Source organism: Physella acuta, unplaced genomic scaffold (genome assembly GCF_028476545.2).
Source record: "Physella acuta isolate Inbredline_101_S28 unplaced genomic scaffold, ASM2847654v3 ptg000236l, whole genome shotgun sequence".
Taxonomy (NCBI): Eukaryota; Metazoa; Mollusca; class Gastropoda; family Physidae; genus Physella; species Physella acuta.
Window position 1 is genome coordinate 314,856 of NW_026731755.1, and position 20,145 is coordinate 335,000.

General features: G+C 35.7%; 1 protein-coding gene across 1 annotated transcript in view; it reads right to left on the reverse strand.

Annotated features, from left to right (window-relative positions):
• Positions 1–1,055: 1,055 nt before the first annotated feature.
• The window catches only part of LOC131938189 (uncharacterized), a 25,846-nt gene continuing 6,756 nt past the window's right edge, over positions 1,056–20,145 (reverse strand). The window contains exons 4-13 of the mRNA XM_059296102.1: positions 18,247–18,399; positions 18,095–18,142; positions 17,366–17,486; positions 16,484–17,042; positions 9,390–9,544; positions 7,739–7,938; positions 2,943–3,002; positions 2,689–2,742; positions 2,278–2,344; positions 1,056–1,569 (exon numbers count right to left, since the gene is read on the reverse strand). Coding sequence (XP_059152085.1) covers positions 1,516–1,569; positions 2,278–2,344; positions 2,689–2,742; positions 2,943–3,002; positions 7,739–7,938; positions 9,390–9,544; positions 16,484–17,042; positions 17,366–17,486; positions 18,095–18,142; positions 18,247–18,399 — 1,471 coding nt within the window. The 3' untranslated portion in view covers positions 1,056–1,515. The remainder of the gene's footprint in view (positions 1,570–2,277; positions 2,345–2,688; positions 2,743–2,942; positions 3,003–7,738; positions 7,939–9,389; positions 9,545–16,483; positions 17,043–17,365; positions 17,487–18,094; positions 18,143–18,246; positions 18,400–20,145) is intronic.

The following is a 20,145-nucleotide window of genomic DNA, read 5'->3' on the forward strand; positions in this document are numbered from 1 at the left end:
GGGGGGGGGGGGGCGGTAAAAAAAATTTTTTTGGGGGGGGGGGGCCTCGACCCCCCGAAGAGATGCCTGGAAGAAACTCTGTTTACATGATATATTTATGCATAGTGTAATAAGCTAATAATATGTTAGTTTAGATTATTTGTGAATGAAGGTTAGCGAATGTAAAGGCGGCTGCTTAAATTGCTAACCACACTTTCTCTTTTGATGCCGAGGTCATACAAACAAATAGACTCTACTTCAACTGTCCCATGTATCTCCGTGTTCAAAAGGTCTACATTTTTTACGCTTTATTTAAAAAAAAATATACCATATTCTACGTGATTGAGATTTATTATTAGCCTCAGTCGCACTGCTAACCCGAAAATCTCGAATTCAATCCGGGTCCGGGTCAGTAGAACATCGACTCCAACTAGATGTAATGGGTATCCAAATCTTATGTCGGGGATTGTCAAGTCGGCTATTCAAAATGTTGACCACACTTTCCTTTCATATGCTGAGGGCGAGAAACATATGAATTCTATTCATCTGCTCAACATGTCACTAGATGTAAAGTTTATTCTTTACTTTTATTTATTACTTTACATTCTACGTGGTGATTTATCTTCACTAACCCTAATCCCAGCCCTAACCCTAACTGGGCCGGGGTAATTGACAGGAAGGTGTGAGTAATTATCAGGGCTTTCCTAAACTTATGGTGCAGAGGTAATTGAAACAGATGAACTCTACTTCATCTGCTTATGCGACTAATGGAAAAGGTGATGACATAATTTGTAGAAGTTAATAAAATACCAGGCTGATAAAACGAAACACTTTTCCACATTTTCACGCTTAAATTCGCGCAGACAATGTTTATTTTGTAAGAATTTATTCAAAGAAATACGTTTATAATTGCTAACATAAAATGTGTTGCTCTAATTAAACAATAAAGAACGATATATATATATATATATATATATATATATATATATATATATATATATATATATATATATACAATTAACATATGAATAATATTGTATAATTTAATATAAAAGTATAATATTATTTATAATAGTTTACTGCAAGTTATTAAAAAAATATCAAGACAATAAATCAGAATGTGGTCTACCAAACATTTAAAAATAAGTACATTTTTAGTACCGAAATTGAAGCGGTTCCAAAACAGGTATTCTACTGTCATCAATGAAAATGTCCGGTGGAGTAAATAAATTGTTAATAATATTCGACATTAAAATGTTTTTAACGCACTGATTAAGTGTATAACAAATGATGTTAAAAAAAAAGTAGACATTTGCTTGCTTTCTACAGGCGTCAATAACTGACACATTTTCTTTCAGAAATATATCCCATACAAAAAACAACTGGTATATTTATGAAATGAGTTAGTTACAATTTATTAATACATAGTAGAACGCATATGTTCGTATTTGTTATCAAAAACCTATGACTAATTATAAAATATCTACATTAATAATACAGTTGTGCTTTGAAATCTACACAACAGTCTATTCCATATCAAACGTTCTCAACATCTGGGAGCAAATGACTCAATTCTGTATTTTCTTGTTCCTGTAGTAATAAATAATACATAACTTAGCGCAAAAGAAAGTCAGCGTGCAATTTTTGTTTTAAACGCGCCAAAATATTTTGCATGTTTAAGTTACTTAAACTACATTTTATCCACATGTTTTTTACATTTTACGCCTACATTAGTTATATAAAGACCGAATTTATAGTTTTCAATCGTTACAGAAATGAATTTATATTGAAGATTTTGGGAGCAGGAAAAGAGGTGTATTCGGTGTTTCTTTCAGACAGGGGGCAAGCGATCTTTAAAATGTCGTGCGGTGGAGGGGGGGGGGGGGGTGGCTGGAAACTTTCGACTGGGGGGTTCACACTGTTTAACATATGACATTTTTTGTATGAATTTACTTTGGTTCTATTTACTTCGGAGGCGGTGGACGTTTAGGGGGGGGGGGAGGAGGATAATTCTTACCCTCTGTATTTCTACCAGAGTTTCTTCCAGGCATCTCTTCGGGTGGGGGGGGGGGCGAAGCCCCACCGAAAAAATTCTACCGCCCCCCTCCCCGAGCGAAATGAAATTTATATAATTTTTATAGAAAATATATACTTTTAACAGTGTCTGCCCCCCCCCCCCGAAGAAAGTCTACCACCCCCCCCCTGAAAATTTCAAGTGCCCCCCCCCCCCCCCCGGAGAAAAAAGTCTGAAAGAAACACTGATTTCTACATGTTACAATTGTTACCATTTTGCGTTACCTGGTTCGAAATATTTTCCGGGTCTTCAAATAATAATTCTATGTTGCCTTTAATTGTGCTGATAATACTGAAACGGAATTGTAAATAGCTCGATCATACATACCTATCAAGGCATTTAACATGTAACCTATGAGGATAATAATTAATTAGCATGCACATCTTTATCATCACTGGAATAAGATAAATCTGAATTGAAATCAAACTATCTTATTTACTGAATGTCTTAAATTAAATTCCATTAAACATTAAAAAAACACATAATTAACGGAATTTCTGTAAAGGTTAAAAATAAACGCAAATATGATGGATAATTGAAAAGTTAATTTTTAAATCTCGTTACACAGATAACATGTTTTATGTTCGTTATGCTAAATGATTTGATAATGCTATAAATTACTTAAATTACGTCACCTGCGAATTTTTTCTTTGAAAGATTTTAATAATTGTTTCAGTCTTTCACATTTACTGTTGAAATATAAAAAAAACCTCTGTTTAGTTTGAAAACTTTTAGGTAAATGCATTACAAAATGTATGTATTTTTTAAACTTTTAAACAAATTGATTTCACAATTATTTTTACAATGATTACAAAGTGCAATATTTAATAAAAATCTTTTATAATTTAAGTTTCGTGAAAAACCATCTATGTGCAAAATGTTTTATTACCTGATATCTGGTTCTTTTGTGGCCAAAGTTTTTATAACTTCTTCGACAGCTTCCTTAAAACTAAAGAAATATGGGATTTAGAAAACATTAATATTCACATTAAAACGATGTAGTTGAATAGTAAAGCGTTCGACTTGTTAACCCGATTGTCTTGAATTCGGATCCCGGGCTCCAGTTCGTGCGATGTCCCTAAGCAGTGGCGTCGCTAGGTTAGGTATCGCCCGCTGCGGCACTTCGTGGTTTTTCCCCCCTTCCCCCCCCCCCCCCGTGCGTATGTGTGTCGTCCTAAATAGGTCAATAATTTAAATATATGCCACATACGCTTACTTACAAGTATGTTTATAAGCTTTAATCACTGCATACTTAATAGTAACGATTTTTATCAATTGTCTCTTAATAATATAGTTGAATGTAGCATAGTTTTCCCTTAAGTTAGCACGTTTTCGTCATGCTGTAAGCCCACCCCAAGTAATACTGTTTAACTTCAATTCATTATTAAGGGATCTGCTGAAAAAAAATCATTTTTCTTCTCTATATTTTGCAGTTTTTTGCCTTGGTGTCACCCCCCCCCCCCCACCCTCCTAAATTGTGTCACCGGTGCGGCCCGCACCCCCCGCCCCGCCCTCGCTATGCCTCTGTCTCTGAGTCCACCCAGCTTTGATAGGCAACTGAGTAACGTTAGGGAAAGTAAAGTGATCTGGACTGATTATACTATCACTTAACAGGACAAGTTCGTTAAACAGGTCAACTCTACTTCACCTGCGAATTAGACCTTAAGGTTTTTAAAAGGTATTTTAGTCACTTAAATACTGCTTAGTTTTGCGTTGGCTATCCCTAAAGAAGATTAAGCTCCAAACTAACTCTAAATATCACACCAATACTATAGTTTTACAATGTTACAAAGTTATTACTACTTGATCCTAACTAGCTTTCTTTTGCCAGGGTTATAAAAACATATGTATAATGGTGGATAGGTTGCTTTATTTAATATATGTGAAATTAACTGTCAAAATAGGTTTACTAAAACACCAAAAATTAAAAAAAATAATTATTATATTACTATATCAAATGGTTGGTACATTTTACAATTTTTTCAGTAGGACTATTCTATAACGACAAACGTGAACAAAATAAATATTGTATGTGATCGTTGATTGTCTCCTTGTATAATTCAAAATAATCTGTCGAATTAATTCTATTGTAACATTACTCCTTTATAGTATCTATCGACACAAACTTCATGGAAGTTTGTGTAGTTATTCTTGTGGCAGAGAGAAATTATGTCAATTGAATTATTTATATCATACATATATATATATATATATATATATATATATATATATATATATATATATATATATATATAAAATATATAAAGCTCAATTCTGTGTGTAACATGTAATAAGTTTGTTTGTCGTTGACATACTTCTATGGATTTAAGTGTTAGACTTTTACAGTGCTCAGAGTCTAAATTTATGAGTTAAGAAATTACTATTGAAAGTGTTGGGAAATAATTTTCATTTTTCAAACTGATTGTAATAATTGTCGGCATGTTCATTCAACACAATTTTAAAAAAATAACAAAAATTCTAATTATGTCTGAAAATTATTTATATTTAGTCCTTTAGCACTTACTTCCCTTCGATTAAGTAGGAAAACACAATTACTTCCCTTTATAAAACATTGCATTATTGGAAAAGAATTTACTTTTTATTACTTTGCTTTGGTGTTGGCAAAAAAATAATTACATAATTAGCGGGGATTGATCAAGTGCAAATGTTGTAGGTATTTTACGAATAAGCTTGGAGTATTATAATTGTTCATTTGGTTTGGTTTGGCACCTACGTTCGTTTAAGTGAGTGCAAAAGACTATGAATAAGTTGGGGTACTATAGTCGTTTATTAAGCTGAAACAGTCGATTCTGCACCGGGCTAGACTGTGAGCACTTTGCGTTTATGTTCGCGTTTGTGTTTTCATTGTGTTTAGGTTGGGTTTGCGTTAGTGGTTGAGTTTTGATTTGGTTCGTTTTCGTTCTTTCTTTTTTCGTTTTCGTTTGTGTTTTTTTTTCTTTGGGTTTGTGTTTGTATTTGTGTTTGTGGTTGGTTTTGCGTTTGGATTTGGTTTGTTTTCGTTTGCTTTTTCGTTTGTATTTTTTTCTTTGGGTTTGTGTTTGTGGTTGGTTTTGCGTTTGGATTTGGTTTGTTTTCGTTTGCTTTTTCGTTTGTTTTTTTCTTTGTGTTCGTATTGGTGTTTGTGGTTGTGGTTGAGTTTGTTGTTAGGTTTTTGTTTGTATTTGTAATTGTGTTAGCGTTATGATTGCGTTTTGTTGTTTTGGTTTTGGTTGGTTGTGGTTTGGGTGGGCAATGCCGGGTTTATGATGATTACTAAACACACAGGTAATGGTCTTTAACAGAAAGGTTTTTCACAGAAGCTAGAGCAGGGCCTGGCCGGGACGGCTAGTATATATATATATATATATATATATATATATATACTAGCTGCATCCCGTGCTCCGCCACGGTAAATCTTTTTTAAATGTACCAACAGAACAAAACTAAACACAATACAAACGAACGCAAAAAAAAAAAAAAAAAAAAACAACGAAAAAAAAAACACAACACTCATAACATAAACACAATTTAAATGCAATCATAAAGGCATATTGCTCACAGTCTAGCCCGTAGCGCCAAATCGCGCCCTTTCCGGTGATTTGCACCCCCCATCAAACTTTCGATTTGCACCCCTTTCCCCCCCCCCCCCCCAGCCCCCCCCGCCCTAAAACCTTCGATTTCCACCACCCCCCCCCCTCGCAAATTTTTTACAACCCACTTTGGCGCCCCCCAAGGTCGGCACCCGGGGACATATGCCCCCCCCTCGCTACGCCTCTCCTATAAAACCCGAAAGATAGAATAATAATTAGAAAACAGTATAAATAATAGGCAGTATCTATAATATATACAATATTTCACTTTATCGATTCACGCATTTTTTTCCAGTACTTTAAATTTTAAAAATTTACAATAGAGTTTCATAACTAAAACCATTGCGCACCTAATGAACGTGATGACGCGTCTATAATAGAGCTGAATAGTTGATTAAAAATTATAAGTAATAAACAGTAGGGCCTACATTCAGTGAATAAAATAAATAAAAATTGCCTTTCATCAATCCATGCTAATTATAATTTTCTAACAATAATTTCCTCTTACACATCCGAATAATTTGCATTCACATTTTGCTAATTATATTATTGCAACACTAATTCCTTCTATGACGAACGTATATTTGCATTCACATTTTTTATTAGCGTGAGTTTAATGTATTTTTAAATTACCTCCTTTGTCAAAATTAGAAAAGAGTTAAATTAATTTGATTTTTCTACCCTACTGTTATTATGTTATTAAAATGTATCCACTTTTTCTGGGAGCCTAAACGAAAATGATATTTGACATTAATCTTTTTAATACGTTTTAGCAGTTTGCGTGTATTTAATATTTTCTTGACGTTATGCGAAAGAGTAAAAACCGTGGCAATTATAAAATAGCTCTATGCCGCTATATAAACAAACCCTACTCTAATACTTATAATAAGACACTGCGGTGCACTGAAAAGCACAGCATGGTGCGAATGTTTACTTTTATGGTTCCAAAATCTATAGCGATGACGGAAGGAAGGAAGGAAGGAAGGACTGACACACTACCAGCAGCGTTATATTATATATATATATATATATATATATATATATATATATATATATATATATATATATATGCTAAAGCAATGTATGTTTGTCTGCGTGTCTGTCTGTTTGTCCCTTAAGCAATTCTACACCTTTCTACCGATCGCCATGAAACTTTAGGAGGTAGATACAAATTACTCCTAAGATTTTGGGGTTGCAATTTTCGTCAATACACTGTTTGACGCCCAGAGTTCCAGAGTGGCTATCTAAGTCTTGGTATCCGTTCAGCTTTTAAACTTCAACAGACGCAGCCGCCGGCGCCCCTGTAATTGCGTGTCTCGATGCGCACGGGCTCCCATGTAAGCACTACGGCGCCTACGTTCGTTTTAAAGAAAGTCAATATACTAAAGACAGGATGGGCACCAATTATCGTTGACTATATCGAATGAGACGCGTCCTGTGGCGCGATTTGGCTCCCCGGGCTTTCCCAAAGAGCGTGGTGTGTTTCGGCGTCCAGCGCTAACATGAGAGCACTACGGCGTCTACGTTAGTTTTACGGAGCACCCTAGAATATTGTCTGGACGGCAAACAACATCTGTTGATTAAACCGAGCCATGGGCCATACGCGGCGGCCCTGCTGTAATGTATTAAGGGGCTCATGAAAGCGCCCCTCTACGTCCCCGACACTTAGGCGGTAAGTGATTAACTTACACTTAAGGCTTTCACATAGCAGTAGTGTAGGTTAACCTGTGCCCCGATAAATATTACCCGAGCGCAGTCATTGTTTACATTTAAATAACTTAGTTTTAGAAAACAAGTTCACGTGTTTAAGAATACTCGATCGGTAAAGCATTGATGAAACTCTCCTAATGTATTTCGCCATTAAACTTTGGGAAGTCGTTGAGAAAACTCCTGGGTATATTTCTGCGAAACAAAAATGACATTTCGTACGGGTTCCGCCCCGGCAATTTGGCGAACAGGGCTCTCCTATTTACTTATATATATATATATATATATATATATATATATATATATATATATATATATATATATATATATAACTATATGTATTTGTGTGTGTATGTATGTATGTATGTATTCATACATGCGCTCTTACCTTTCCTCTGGCTGAGTAACAATCTGTGTTCTCCCTTTGAAAAGTTTGGTACCAAATTTTGTTATAACTTTTGGCAACATTCCTGCGCTGATAATTGTAAATATTGATTCGAATGAACTGTAGTCATTAAGGTCGTTAAAATACAGCACTGTCGCACCAATCATCAGTAAATAAGCAAATCCGATCACGGCCAGTAATACCTAAGAAAAACATAATATTTGCAGATTGTGTAAATTTCAATATTATTATTATTATTTTTGTTTGTTTGTCCGTTTGGTTACAGGATAGAATCTGCACTATATGTACAGCTGTAAAATAGTAATTAGGTAGAGAACAAATTTTGTTTTTAGACAGACTGTTAATCACAAATTTAATGAAAGACGTTAATTAATTCAGAACAATGACTTTACTTATTACAGTGAATAGTGACGTCACATGATTTATTTACTTATTATAACAAAAAGATTTTGTTGCACATTCAAAAGTTTAACGCATGTTAAATCTAATTTTCTGTTGGCTATAGCTTTAACGATACGTCCGTTTGCGATTTTTATTAGGTTAGAACAATATGTTCAATTTCTTATGGCTCATCTAACTTGAATATACAATTAATTTCTCTAGATCTAGATATCAGCTATCGGACGCAGAGAAAGTCAATCCTTGATCTAAAATCTAGAATCTAGGTCAAACCAAAATTAATTAGTTAAAGATAAAAACCATTTTAAAATCCCAATAAATCATTGAGTTTCTTTGTTAAACTATGTTAATCTTAAATATTTGATATAAATCTTTGCTTTTTATCTTCAATGATCATCTAATTCGAGAATACATGGGATTTCTTTTAGGTTCTAGAGTTACGGCCAAAACTAGATTTAACTTAAATTCTACATCTAGAACTAGAATTAACGTAAAATCTACATCTAGATCTAGAATCTATATACTAAACTGTTTCAGGTCTATAGCTATGGGATGGGTTAATTTGGGGTAAAGGCCCCTAATTTAAGTTAAAATAGTAGGGCCTATTCGCATAAATGGTTTCTTACTTTGCAGTACATTATACTACTGATTCTACATTAATTAGTCAGTGTTCATAGAGCTTAGATGATAGTGTAATGGCTACCATGCGGGTGGTACGGGTTCAAGACACATCAAGACAAAGTTAAATTTTCTTTTTCCATTTTTTTTAAAAAGTGAATGATAAAGTTGCCTATCGGGATCTAGCGGGACACAGGACAGCTGAAGTAGAGTTAATCTGTTTCTGTGTCCTCAGCATATAAAGGAATAGTGTGGTCAGAGCCATGCTTGCCCGAAAACATGTTGTCTGAGACTTGGCGGGATACTGGGTAGATGAAGTAGAGTTAGGTATGTGTAGAGTTTACCTGCGACTTTAGCATAGGAAGGGATAGTGTGGTGAGACTCATGCTGAGCCGAAATAGATGCTTTAAAATGACAAAAACGTCTGAGGTGTGACGTCTTTTTGAATGTGGGTCTGCGTTTTTGGTGACTATAAGTGACAGACGTGATGTCATTTATGGATGACCCCCGAAATCCACAGTCATCTAAAGATAACGGGTAGTCTAGTACACGATAAAATCAGCCAATTTATCATACACTATTACACTCTTTTTTTTTGTTCATTGTTGGGACTAACCTTCGAAACATTAAATCCTGAAAATTGTTTTTTCCCGCGATATTGTGAGCAGCATTTGTAAAAGAACCGCCTGGAAAAATTCATTTTTCCCTCCAAGTCATAAAATACTGCCGCTTGATTGTGTGTGAAAAGTGATCCGTTTCGTAAATCCCGGTCTAGGAAAAAAGAAAATATACGTGCGAGTATAAAAAAACTTAATATATATTTGTTGATGTGTGTTTGTTCAGGCATGTTGATGCAAACGAATATTATTGCGAAAGATATAATGAAAGATATAATGGATAGTGACGCGGTACGCAGGATTGTGACGTTTCAGTGTAGGTTCGTTTTTGCCGGGGAAGAAGGTTAGGTACTCTTATTCCTATTGTGAGGTCATAATGTAGTCAAGTCTTACTGATAGTGCCGTTGGTTCAAGTCGTCCTATGTATTCTTCATAGTGCAATAAACAGTAAAGTTAAATTATGCCGTCCTGTCGAATCAAATGTTGTCGTGCTTTAAGTCCAAACTATAGGATGGACTCTGGAATGATCAGAGATCAAGATTATAGTGTAAACTCTGTCACTGCATAACTATGGGAAACGTATAAATATATATATATATATATATATAATTGTATTTATAGGTACATAAATAATAGATATGTATTGATATCACGTAGCTGAAAAGGTATTTGTGTGTGTACGTATATGGATTGGAACAAGTATACGCAATTTGAAATGGTCTACTTAGAGTTCGGCTTGTAGAGCAAACGACTGCTAACCTGTAAGTCTCGAGTTCGAATTCCTGGTTCTTGTCAGTAGAACGTCCGGGCTTCTACCCAGATATGATGGGTACCTACCTAACTCAGGTTATGGAAAGTAAATGCGGCTGGCTATCGTGGTCAACACACTAGACCTTCTTATGCCGAATTGACTGAAACTGATGAACTCAACTTCACCTGCACAATGAACCGTCAGGTTCGACAAGGTACTTTATTTTTACTTTTTTTTTACTTGGAATTGATAAGGAGCAAATATCTACAAATAATAATGGAACTAATGAGATGCTGTACAGGATATTACTAACTAGCGTTTAGTGTTTGAAATGTATGTATCGGCAGCAGAGGCGTAGCGACCCTTCCCGGCGCCCGGGGACAAACTTTCGATTTGCACGCCCCCCCTCGAACTTTTCATTTGCACCCCCTCCCAGGGGCGGAACTACAGTGCCGCCAGACCCCGCAATGCGGGGGGGGGGGGGCCCAGACCGATTGGGGGCCCAAAAATCCTGGCTAAATTATTTTAAAAAAAAAAAAAAAAAAAAAAAATTAGGTGGAGGTCGAGTTATCTTTCTTCTACAGTTACAAACAAACACGATAGTCGGCAAACGTCTTTGAGAAAAATGCACAGACTATAGCTCGAGAGACCGCCAGACATAAAGTCAACTTCAAAGACGCAGCCTACCGTTCTTTTTAGTGGCGTCGATTAGGAGAACAAAAAAGCATTGTTATATTGTTTACATTATTAAAATACATATATATGATTGTGTGTTTAAACTACTGGCCTGAATTCTACAAAAAATATAATTATTTATTTCGATCTCATACATTTATAATTGCGTTCATTTTTACTTTAACAACTGTATCAATAAACTTGTAAAAGTTTAAGTTATCTCCCTTCAGCGAAGCATCTGAAATTTGACTGTGCCGGCACGCTTTGAAATCGGGCTGGGGAAATGTTGCGGCGACTATCCTGGTCTTCTAAACAACCGGAAAAAGTCGGCACTATTGATGTAGATGTTTATCGGCGCTTTCTTGTCCCCTTCCAATGAACCTTCCCAACTCTCTCCCCTCCCCCCTCTCACCCCTACCCCTCACCTCTACCCCTCACCACACCCTTAATCTTACAATAAGATGTAATGCATAGATTAACGAACCGTCTATGAACTACTGAACTGTAAACTGACCACTCCTGCACATTTTGTTAAAGACACTAGTCAGTAGTTGTTCATTTACCTCAGGGGTCTCCAAACTACGGCCCGCGGGCCGAATGCGGCCCGCGAAGTCCTCTCATCCGGCCCGCGGAGATCTTTTTGTCGAAGGAAAAATTGTTTGTTGGTGATGGCTGTGGTGCTTTGCCCCGAAAAATCAAATACATGCCTAGAAGAAACTGGCCCCCGAACTGAAATTTGATAGTTAATGCGGCCCTCGGATTGAAAAGTTTGGAGACCCCTGAATTTTACCTGATGAACAGGGGCGGAACTACAGTCCCGCCAGACCCCGCAATGCGCGGGGGGGGGGGGGGGGCAGGCCGTTTAGGGGCCCACGGCTGACCAAAATTAATTTTTTAAAATTTTGAATTTAATTTTCGTGCATTTTTGCCTTAATATTTGGTTTGTAAAAGAAAAACACTAGCTGCGGTACGATTATCTTTATTTTACAGTCACTATAATTGTCGACAATTTTTTTACATATTTTAAACAGTTATTTATAGTTGTATTTTTTAACCATCGTCAAGGCCGAGTTCTATTTCCCTACAATCAAACACACGCTGTCGTCGTCAAAATTCTTTTTAAAAAACAACAAAGTCCATAGCACGAAAAGCCGCTACATATGAAGTGGGCTTTCTGCTTTGCGGCATTGGTAAGGGACCCGAAATCCATTGTACATTTTTCAATGTTAATATGTGTTTGTGATAGTGGTTGAACTTGTATCCTGTACTATCTTGCATCTTACAAATAATAAAAAAATAATATAATACTATACTAGAAACTTCAGTTTTATATACTGTTACTTGTTTTTGCTTTTACAAGAAATATCATAGTAAACTTTTAAAGCCTATACTACTATACTTGGAATAATCTCCCCTGAGTACGTTTTACAATGGGCGATGGTGACGTACATAGATCAAGGCGTTTTGTTGTCGCTTTCAAGTTTTTTTCCAGAGCCGACCCCTATCCCACCCCTCTTTCTCAACCTCACAAGTATCGAGGATATAAATGTATCGTTTATGAACTACTTCCTAACCGTACGATTCACCACTTCAGCACATTTTGTCAGACACTAGACAGCACTAGATCTAGATCTAGTCAACAGATATTAATTTACTTTCATAGTATTAGGCACATCTAATTCACAAAACAGGGCAGGTAAGATTATTTTTTATATAATTATTTAGAAATTAATTACGTTTAGAATTAATTGAACATTATTAATTTTTTTTAATAGTCAATTACTATTTATAAATGACGTCATTGAGGTGGGGGTGTGTGAGGGTCTGGCTTTTTGTTAGTCCCCCCCCCCCCCCTAAATCAGAAGGTTATCCAACGCGTGACCTGGCCACATACAGTTGTACATGTGAAAAACATTTTTCTGTCTATTTTGCATTACTGCATCATTCACCCAATCGCCATGAAAACTTGGGAAGCTGTTTAGTACAGCCCCGCAAAGGTTTCTGTCATAGGCCTAACATTTGTACATATTGGAGTGGGGACTCCTAACGGAAATATGTGATTTAGCGCCCCGTTATCCTGCATAAGCGGATGAGGTTACTACTTAAATACAACCGGCGGCAGTGTCATCCTGAGCGCATCACATATGAGCAAGTTGGCCCCCCACAGACAGTCGTTTAAAAGTTCCCACAACACTAGGAATAAGTCTCGCTACAACACTCGATGACTAAATCTAATTAGGTGTCGCACCAATGTTTCTTCCTGGGTAGACTGTTTTCGGAGGAGGGGAGGGGGTGGGGGAGCTCTGCCGGAAGAAACAATGTGTTGCACCCATCACCCGTGCAGTAATGTAAGCGGTAGCTCCAAGAGCCCCGTGACTCCCCTGACACCTGGGTCGTCGCCGAGGGACTTACAGCCTGCCTTGGCGTGTCTAGTTGGTAGTGTGGACAAACCCGCGCCCTAAGATCCAAGAAATGAACTGCCGACATTGTTAACATTTAATTCAACTTCTGGAAAACAGGGCACACGGTTGGTAACGTTTTGATGAAAGCCTCATAAAAAATCGGCGTCAGTTTGGTGTGTTGGACTAGATTAAGAGAGTCAGTGCTTCTCACTTGGAAAACTGAAAGGGGCCAGCTCGTGTGTTGGAAAACCTCTGATTTATTCGGATACCGGATACATTTTTTTTAAAATTTAGAGCGACCTTTGTATTACATATATATATATATATATATATATATATATATATATATATATATATATATATATATATATATATATATATATAAATATATATATATATATATATATATATAAATATATATATATATATATATATATATATATATATATATATATATATATATATATATATATATATATATATATATATATATATAGGGGCCCAAAAAAAAATTCTGCGGGGGGGGCCTTTTTTTTCTAGTTCCGCCACTGCCCCCCCCCTCAAACTTTCGATTTGCACCCCCCCCCCCCTCGAACTTTTCATTCGCACCCCCCCCCCCTCAAATTTTCAATTTGGCGCCCCCCCCCCCCCCAAGGTCGGCGCCCAGGGACATATGTCAGATAATTGACACTTCACTGTTCTAGGAGTCTGAGTGGTCGCCTCGGTAAATCGCATGGTTGCTAAACTGCAATGTCCCGTTTCGAAAGCCCGGGGAGATAAGGCTCGATATCTGAAGACAGCAATCCATCTTGGAGAAAAAACTCCAAAATCAAACAACTGATACTAACACGGCAATACTGGGCGTATGACCTTCCAGTAAAGGTCACCGTCCAGAGCGCAAGGGTCCTCGATGAACGTCAACGTCTACGTGTTTGTGAACAATGCGAAGCGTCTGGCTGAGGTAATACATGGAATGGGGTGGTCGACACAATGCGACACTTAGCCCTAGACACACCAATATGATGTGCCCTAACGTATCCCAAAGAGTTAAGGGATTATTATTTAGATTATTTATTAAAAACAGTTGAGACGGCCATTTAAGGGAAGCTACTAAAAAGGTACTGTCGAATTCACATAGTATGAATTACTGAAAATTACAAAATAAAACTAAATAGCGGCGTGTGATATTTGCTCTCCAGGCAAATCGCTACCACCCCGCCCCCACTAAACTGGTGAGCTTTTGTTCACGACGAATGTTTACAATCTTAGAACCGGGTTAGTGACGGCTATTAGGGGCAGATAATTTAGTATTAATCTATTCGAAATGAAAGGGAGGTAACAATTGCTGATTGATTTTTTTCATTGTCTGAAAACGGCTGCTTTCGCCAGAGGCGTAGCGACCCTTCCCGGCGCCCGGGGCGAACTTTCAATTTGGCGCCCCCCCCCCCCCGCTTATATATATATGTATATATATATATATATATATATATATATATATATATATATATATATATATATATATATATATATATATATATATATATATATGTGTGTGTGTGTGTGTGTGTGTGTGTGTGTGTAATTATGTGTGTGTGATAGTGTGTTTATATATAAGCTTGTGTGTGGGTAAGAGTGTATTTGTGTGTGTAAGCGTGTGTGTAAGCGTGTATGCTACAGTCCGGACAAGGTTTAATAATTACATTGTATGATTTTCATTCCTTAAAACTTTACGACAATTTAATTCCCATTAAGATGCGTTTAACTTTTTTTGCGAAAGATTAGTAATGTCAGTAAAAAAAAAATAAGCCTGATCTGTGTTAGAGGGTAGTTTGTAGCTAACGCTAATATGTTTAGACCAGCCTTTTATGTTCTAGTTTTGAACGATCTCTGTTGTGATATGGTACATATTGGATTCGAAGTTTGTTAGAGTAAGGACACACAAGTGACATACAAGAAGAAGTTATCAGAAATATTTATTGTTCACATTGGAATACGACATGGGTATTTCGTTGATTGGTTGATGGTATGACAAAACAAGCTAGAGAAAACAAACTGGAATCGAACGGATGTTAACAGCTCGTAGTCTTGGATTTCGCAGATTTGCCCTGCCTTCTCGCACACAGTTTCTTCCAGGCATCTTTTCGGGGGGGGGCGAAGCCCCCAGGAAAAATTTTTACGCCCCCCCGAACGAAATGAAATTTATATAATTTATATATAGAAAATATATACTTTTAACAGTGTCCGCCCCCCCCCCCCCCGAAGAAAGTTTACCGCCTCCCCCCTCCCCCCGAAGATTTCAAGTGCCCCCCCGGAGAAAAAAGTCTGGAAGAAACACTGATCAAAAGTATCTGATCTCTCACGTTGAAGTTGAGAGAATCGTAAGAATCTTACAAAGAACTAGACGCGTCTTTTTTTTTAACAAAACTGGCTATTGAAATTGTACATTACGCGTTAATACACTTGGTTTCTTTACTAAGTGTTAAGAGAGTTATCTACTCACCAATCCAGTACAAATACTTGCGATTTTTGTTAGCGAAAAAAGCGCCCCCCCCCCCCCCCCCAATCTAGGAAAAGCTTCAAAGCGGTTTTGCCGGTCACTGTTTCTTAAGAGTATATGTTTTACATTAAGAAATCAAGATAGAAAACAGTTAAATCAGTATGTAAATGCGTGTAGCCATTATATTTCTTAACTTAGACAGTTTATAATTCAAAACTGCAGCATAAAATCAGCTTTAAAAAATTTTTCCCACCCCTTTTGGCGCCCCCATAGGGTCGGCGCCCGGGGCGGCCGCCCCCCCCCCCCGCCCCCCCCCTAGCTACGCCTCTGGCTTTCGCTTGGCGGAGGGGAGGGGGGAGGAGGGAGGACAGGAGGAGGTAGTGTTGAATTCACAAATTATGAATTGCTGATAAGCAGAAAATAAAACAACTAGATAGCAGCGTATGCTACGTCGCGGGTCAGCTAGTACAAGTATAATTGTGTACCCTTGTTTACCTATAGCATATAAACATATATTTGCCAATATACATGAATATAAGTATTTATAAGTCTATGCTTAAATGTGTATATGCAGCTGCATTTTTATAGGTGAATGGTATAGCGGATGTGTATTTTTAATGTAGAAGTCGATATGTATGAAGACGGATTTGCAGAAGTAGATTAAATAAAACGTTCGTACATGCACGCATGATTTTTATGCATGTAGATGTACATTTCTATTTATATTGAATAAAAAATAGTTGTGTAGGCTATAGAGCGCAAATTTACCTTCAAAATGTAGTTTTATTATATCTTCCCATGTGTTGCTCTCTGATCTGTGTCTATGTATGATGTCCGTCAAAACGTATTCAAATCTCTCTAAACACATTCCAAGTGATGTTTTGAGGTCGGATATAAAATCGTACAAGTATACTAAAATGACGAAAGCTATTGACAAATAAATATCTATCGTTTTAAATTCAAAAATGAAAAAAGCAGTAGCTGCCAAAACAATTTTAACATAAAGAATTATGCTAAGACAGTAGTAAATAAAAAAAATATAGACCAGGTACAGGCAGAAGCAAATATTGCAGCATGTTTTTTTCTTGCCGCAGCATAAGTATTGTTTAGAAACTAAACAACGTGCAATGATAATGTGAATTAAAAACAGTGTAATATGTACACTTAAAAATGCAAACTTATCATATAAATGCTGCTCATAAAGTTTCTTAAATAAAAAAACAAAGGGGGTAAACCAAATAATTATTGCAGGAAATAATGAAAATGCCGATGGAAAGCTCGTTTTCTTTACACTATTGGACTTGCAGCAGCTAAGCTTGTCTTTCATCTAGACGAAAATAATATAAATTAATTTATTTTAATATGCGTCGAATATGTTACATAATAAATTTTAGTCTAGATAAGTATGTAGCCTATAGGGGTTGTCTCTGGGTATTATATAATATATATATATATATATATATATATATATATATATATATATATATATATATATATATATAATATTCGCATACGAATTTATTTACGACGACGGAATATTTTGTGATTTACTTAATTTTTAGAAAATAAGTCCTAAATTTTTATTTTAAACTCTAGATGCTAAACACTAACAACTGTATTCAAAACTCAAAGTAATGTTTTTAATGTTACCATCTGAGAAATATAGAGAAAAGGAAGCGATTGCGTAGTCTCTCGGTGCATTAAGTCTGATGCATAAACCATGTAAGTTGAAACATCATTACCGGTGCTGGTGTTCCGCACAGGCTTCTTTCTATAATTTAAAAAAAAAACGTTATTTAAATGACTCTAAATAGGGGAAGGGTGTAATATATGGCCATTGATATACCCTAGATACTATTTACCTTTTGTTTTTAAATGAGTTAAGTAGCGAAAATTAAACAGTATTTATATGTAAGATATTTGAGGGTATAGTAAGGTATTAAAGGTTCATTGATTATAATCTAACCCACCACAATCATATACATGTATATATTTTGCGATCGATAAAAATATATATATAAATACTTATATTTTACATTATATACATTTTAAAGCCTAAATACCTCTCTATATTAACGAATATATATATATATATATATATATATATATATATTTTATATATATATATATATTTTATATATATATATATATATATATATATATATATATATATATATATACAAAGTGTGTGTCTGATTGTGTTTTAACCATTATTACACCGTGTATACGACGCCTAAAAACTTTGGGAAGTTATACTTACATGCCTTTAAACATAACAATTAAGCCTATGTTTACGTTGTAAATGGAAATATCATTTACATTTCCAATCAAACTGATATTTAAACTTCTAATTTAGATTTTCTTGTATCTCCTACTTACTCTTCCCATGTTGTTTGTCGTGCTTCAACCCTTACAAAATATTGAGTTCTGTATAAAGAAATACAAAATATATTCACAATAGTAAGTATATTTCTTTTAATTATAAATTTGGAAAACGAATTTCAAAACAGTAACACTTATCAGATACTTACACATTTTTAAAAGAGATAAAATATAAATATAGAGTGTAAATCCCAATTATAATGGCAGCAAAAAAAGGTGTTTTATCATAAATCCAGTGCAGGTACCATTTTGAAGTAAGATCGACGCAAGTTATTTCGTTCTCACTGTTGAATCCGCAACATCTGTTGGAATTATTACATTATAGACACACACACATATATCTATATCTATATCTATATCTATATCTATATCTATATCTATATCTATATCTATATCTATATCTATATCTATATCTATATCTATATCTATGTCTATGTCTATGTCTATGTCTATGTCTATGTCTATGTCTATGTCTATGTCTATGTCTATGTCTATGTCTATGTCTATGTCTATGTCTATGTCTATGTCTATGTCTATGTCTATGTCTATGTCTATGTCTATGTCTATGTCTATGTCTATGTCTATGTCTATGTCTATGTCTATGTCTATGTCTATGTCTATGTCTATGTCTATGTCTATGTCTATGTCTATGTCTATGTCTATGTCTATGTCTATGTCTATGTCTATGTCTATGTCTATGTCTATGTCTATGTCTATGTCTATGTCTATGTCTATGTCTATGTCTATGTCTATGTCTATGTCTATGTCTATGTCTATGTCTATGTCTATGTCTATGTCTATGTCTATGTCTATGTCTATGTCTATGTCTATGTCTATGTCTATGTCTATGTCTATGTCTATGTCTATGTCTATGTCTATGTCTATGTCTATGTCTATGTCTATGTCTATGTCTATGTCTATGTCTATGTCTATGTCTATGTCTATGTCTATGTCTATGTCTATGTCTATGTCTATGTCTATGTCTATGTCTATGTCTATGTCTATGTCTATGTCTATGTCTATGTCTATGTCTATGTCTATGTCTATGTCTATGTCTATGTCTATGTCTATGTCTATGTCTATGTCTATGTCTATGTCTATGTCTATGTCTATGTCTATGTCTATGTCTATGTCTGTGTCTGTGTCTGTGTCTGTGTCTGTGTCTGTGTCTGTGTCTGTGTCTGTGTCTGTGTCTGTGTCTGTGTCTGTGTCTGTGTCTGTGTCTGTGTCTGTGTCTGTGTCTGTGTCTGTCTCTGTGTCTGTGTCTATGTCTATGTCTATTTCTATACCTATACCTATACCTATACCTATACCTATACCTATACCTATACCTATACCTATACCTATACCTATACCTATACCTATACCTATACCTATACCTATACCTATACCTATACCTATACCTCTACCTCTACCTCTACCTCTACGTCTACGTCTACGTCTACGTCTACATCTACCTCTAACACTACCTCTAACACTACCTCTAACACTACCTCTAACACTACAACACTACCTCTAACACTACCTCTACATCTACATCTACATCTACATCTACATCTACATCTACATCTACATCTACATCTACATCTACATCTACATCTACATCTACATCTACATCTACATCTACATCTACATCTACATCTACATCTACATCTACATCTACATCTACATCTACATCTACATCTACATCTACATCTACATCTACATCTACATCTACATCTACATCTACATCTACATCTACATCTACATCTACATCTACATCTACATCTACATCTACATCTACATCTACATCTACATCTACATCTACATCTACATCTACATCTACATCTACATCTACATCTACATCTACATCTACATCTACATCTACATCTACATCTACATCTACATCTACATCTACATCTACATCTACATCTACATCTACATCTACATCTACATCTACATCTACATCTACATCTACATCTACATCAACATCAACATCTACGTATATATCTATATCTATATCTATGTTATATCTATATCTATATCTATATCTTCATATATCTATATCT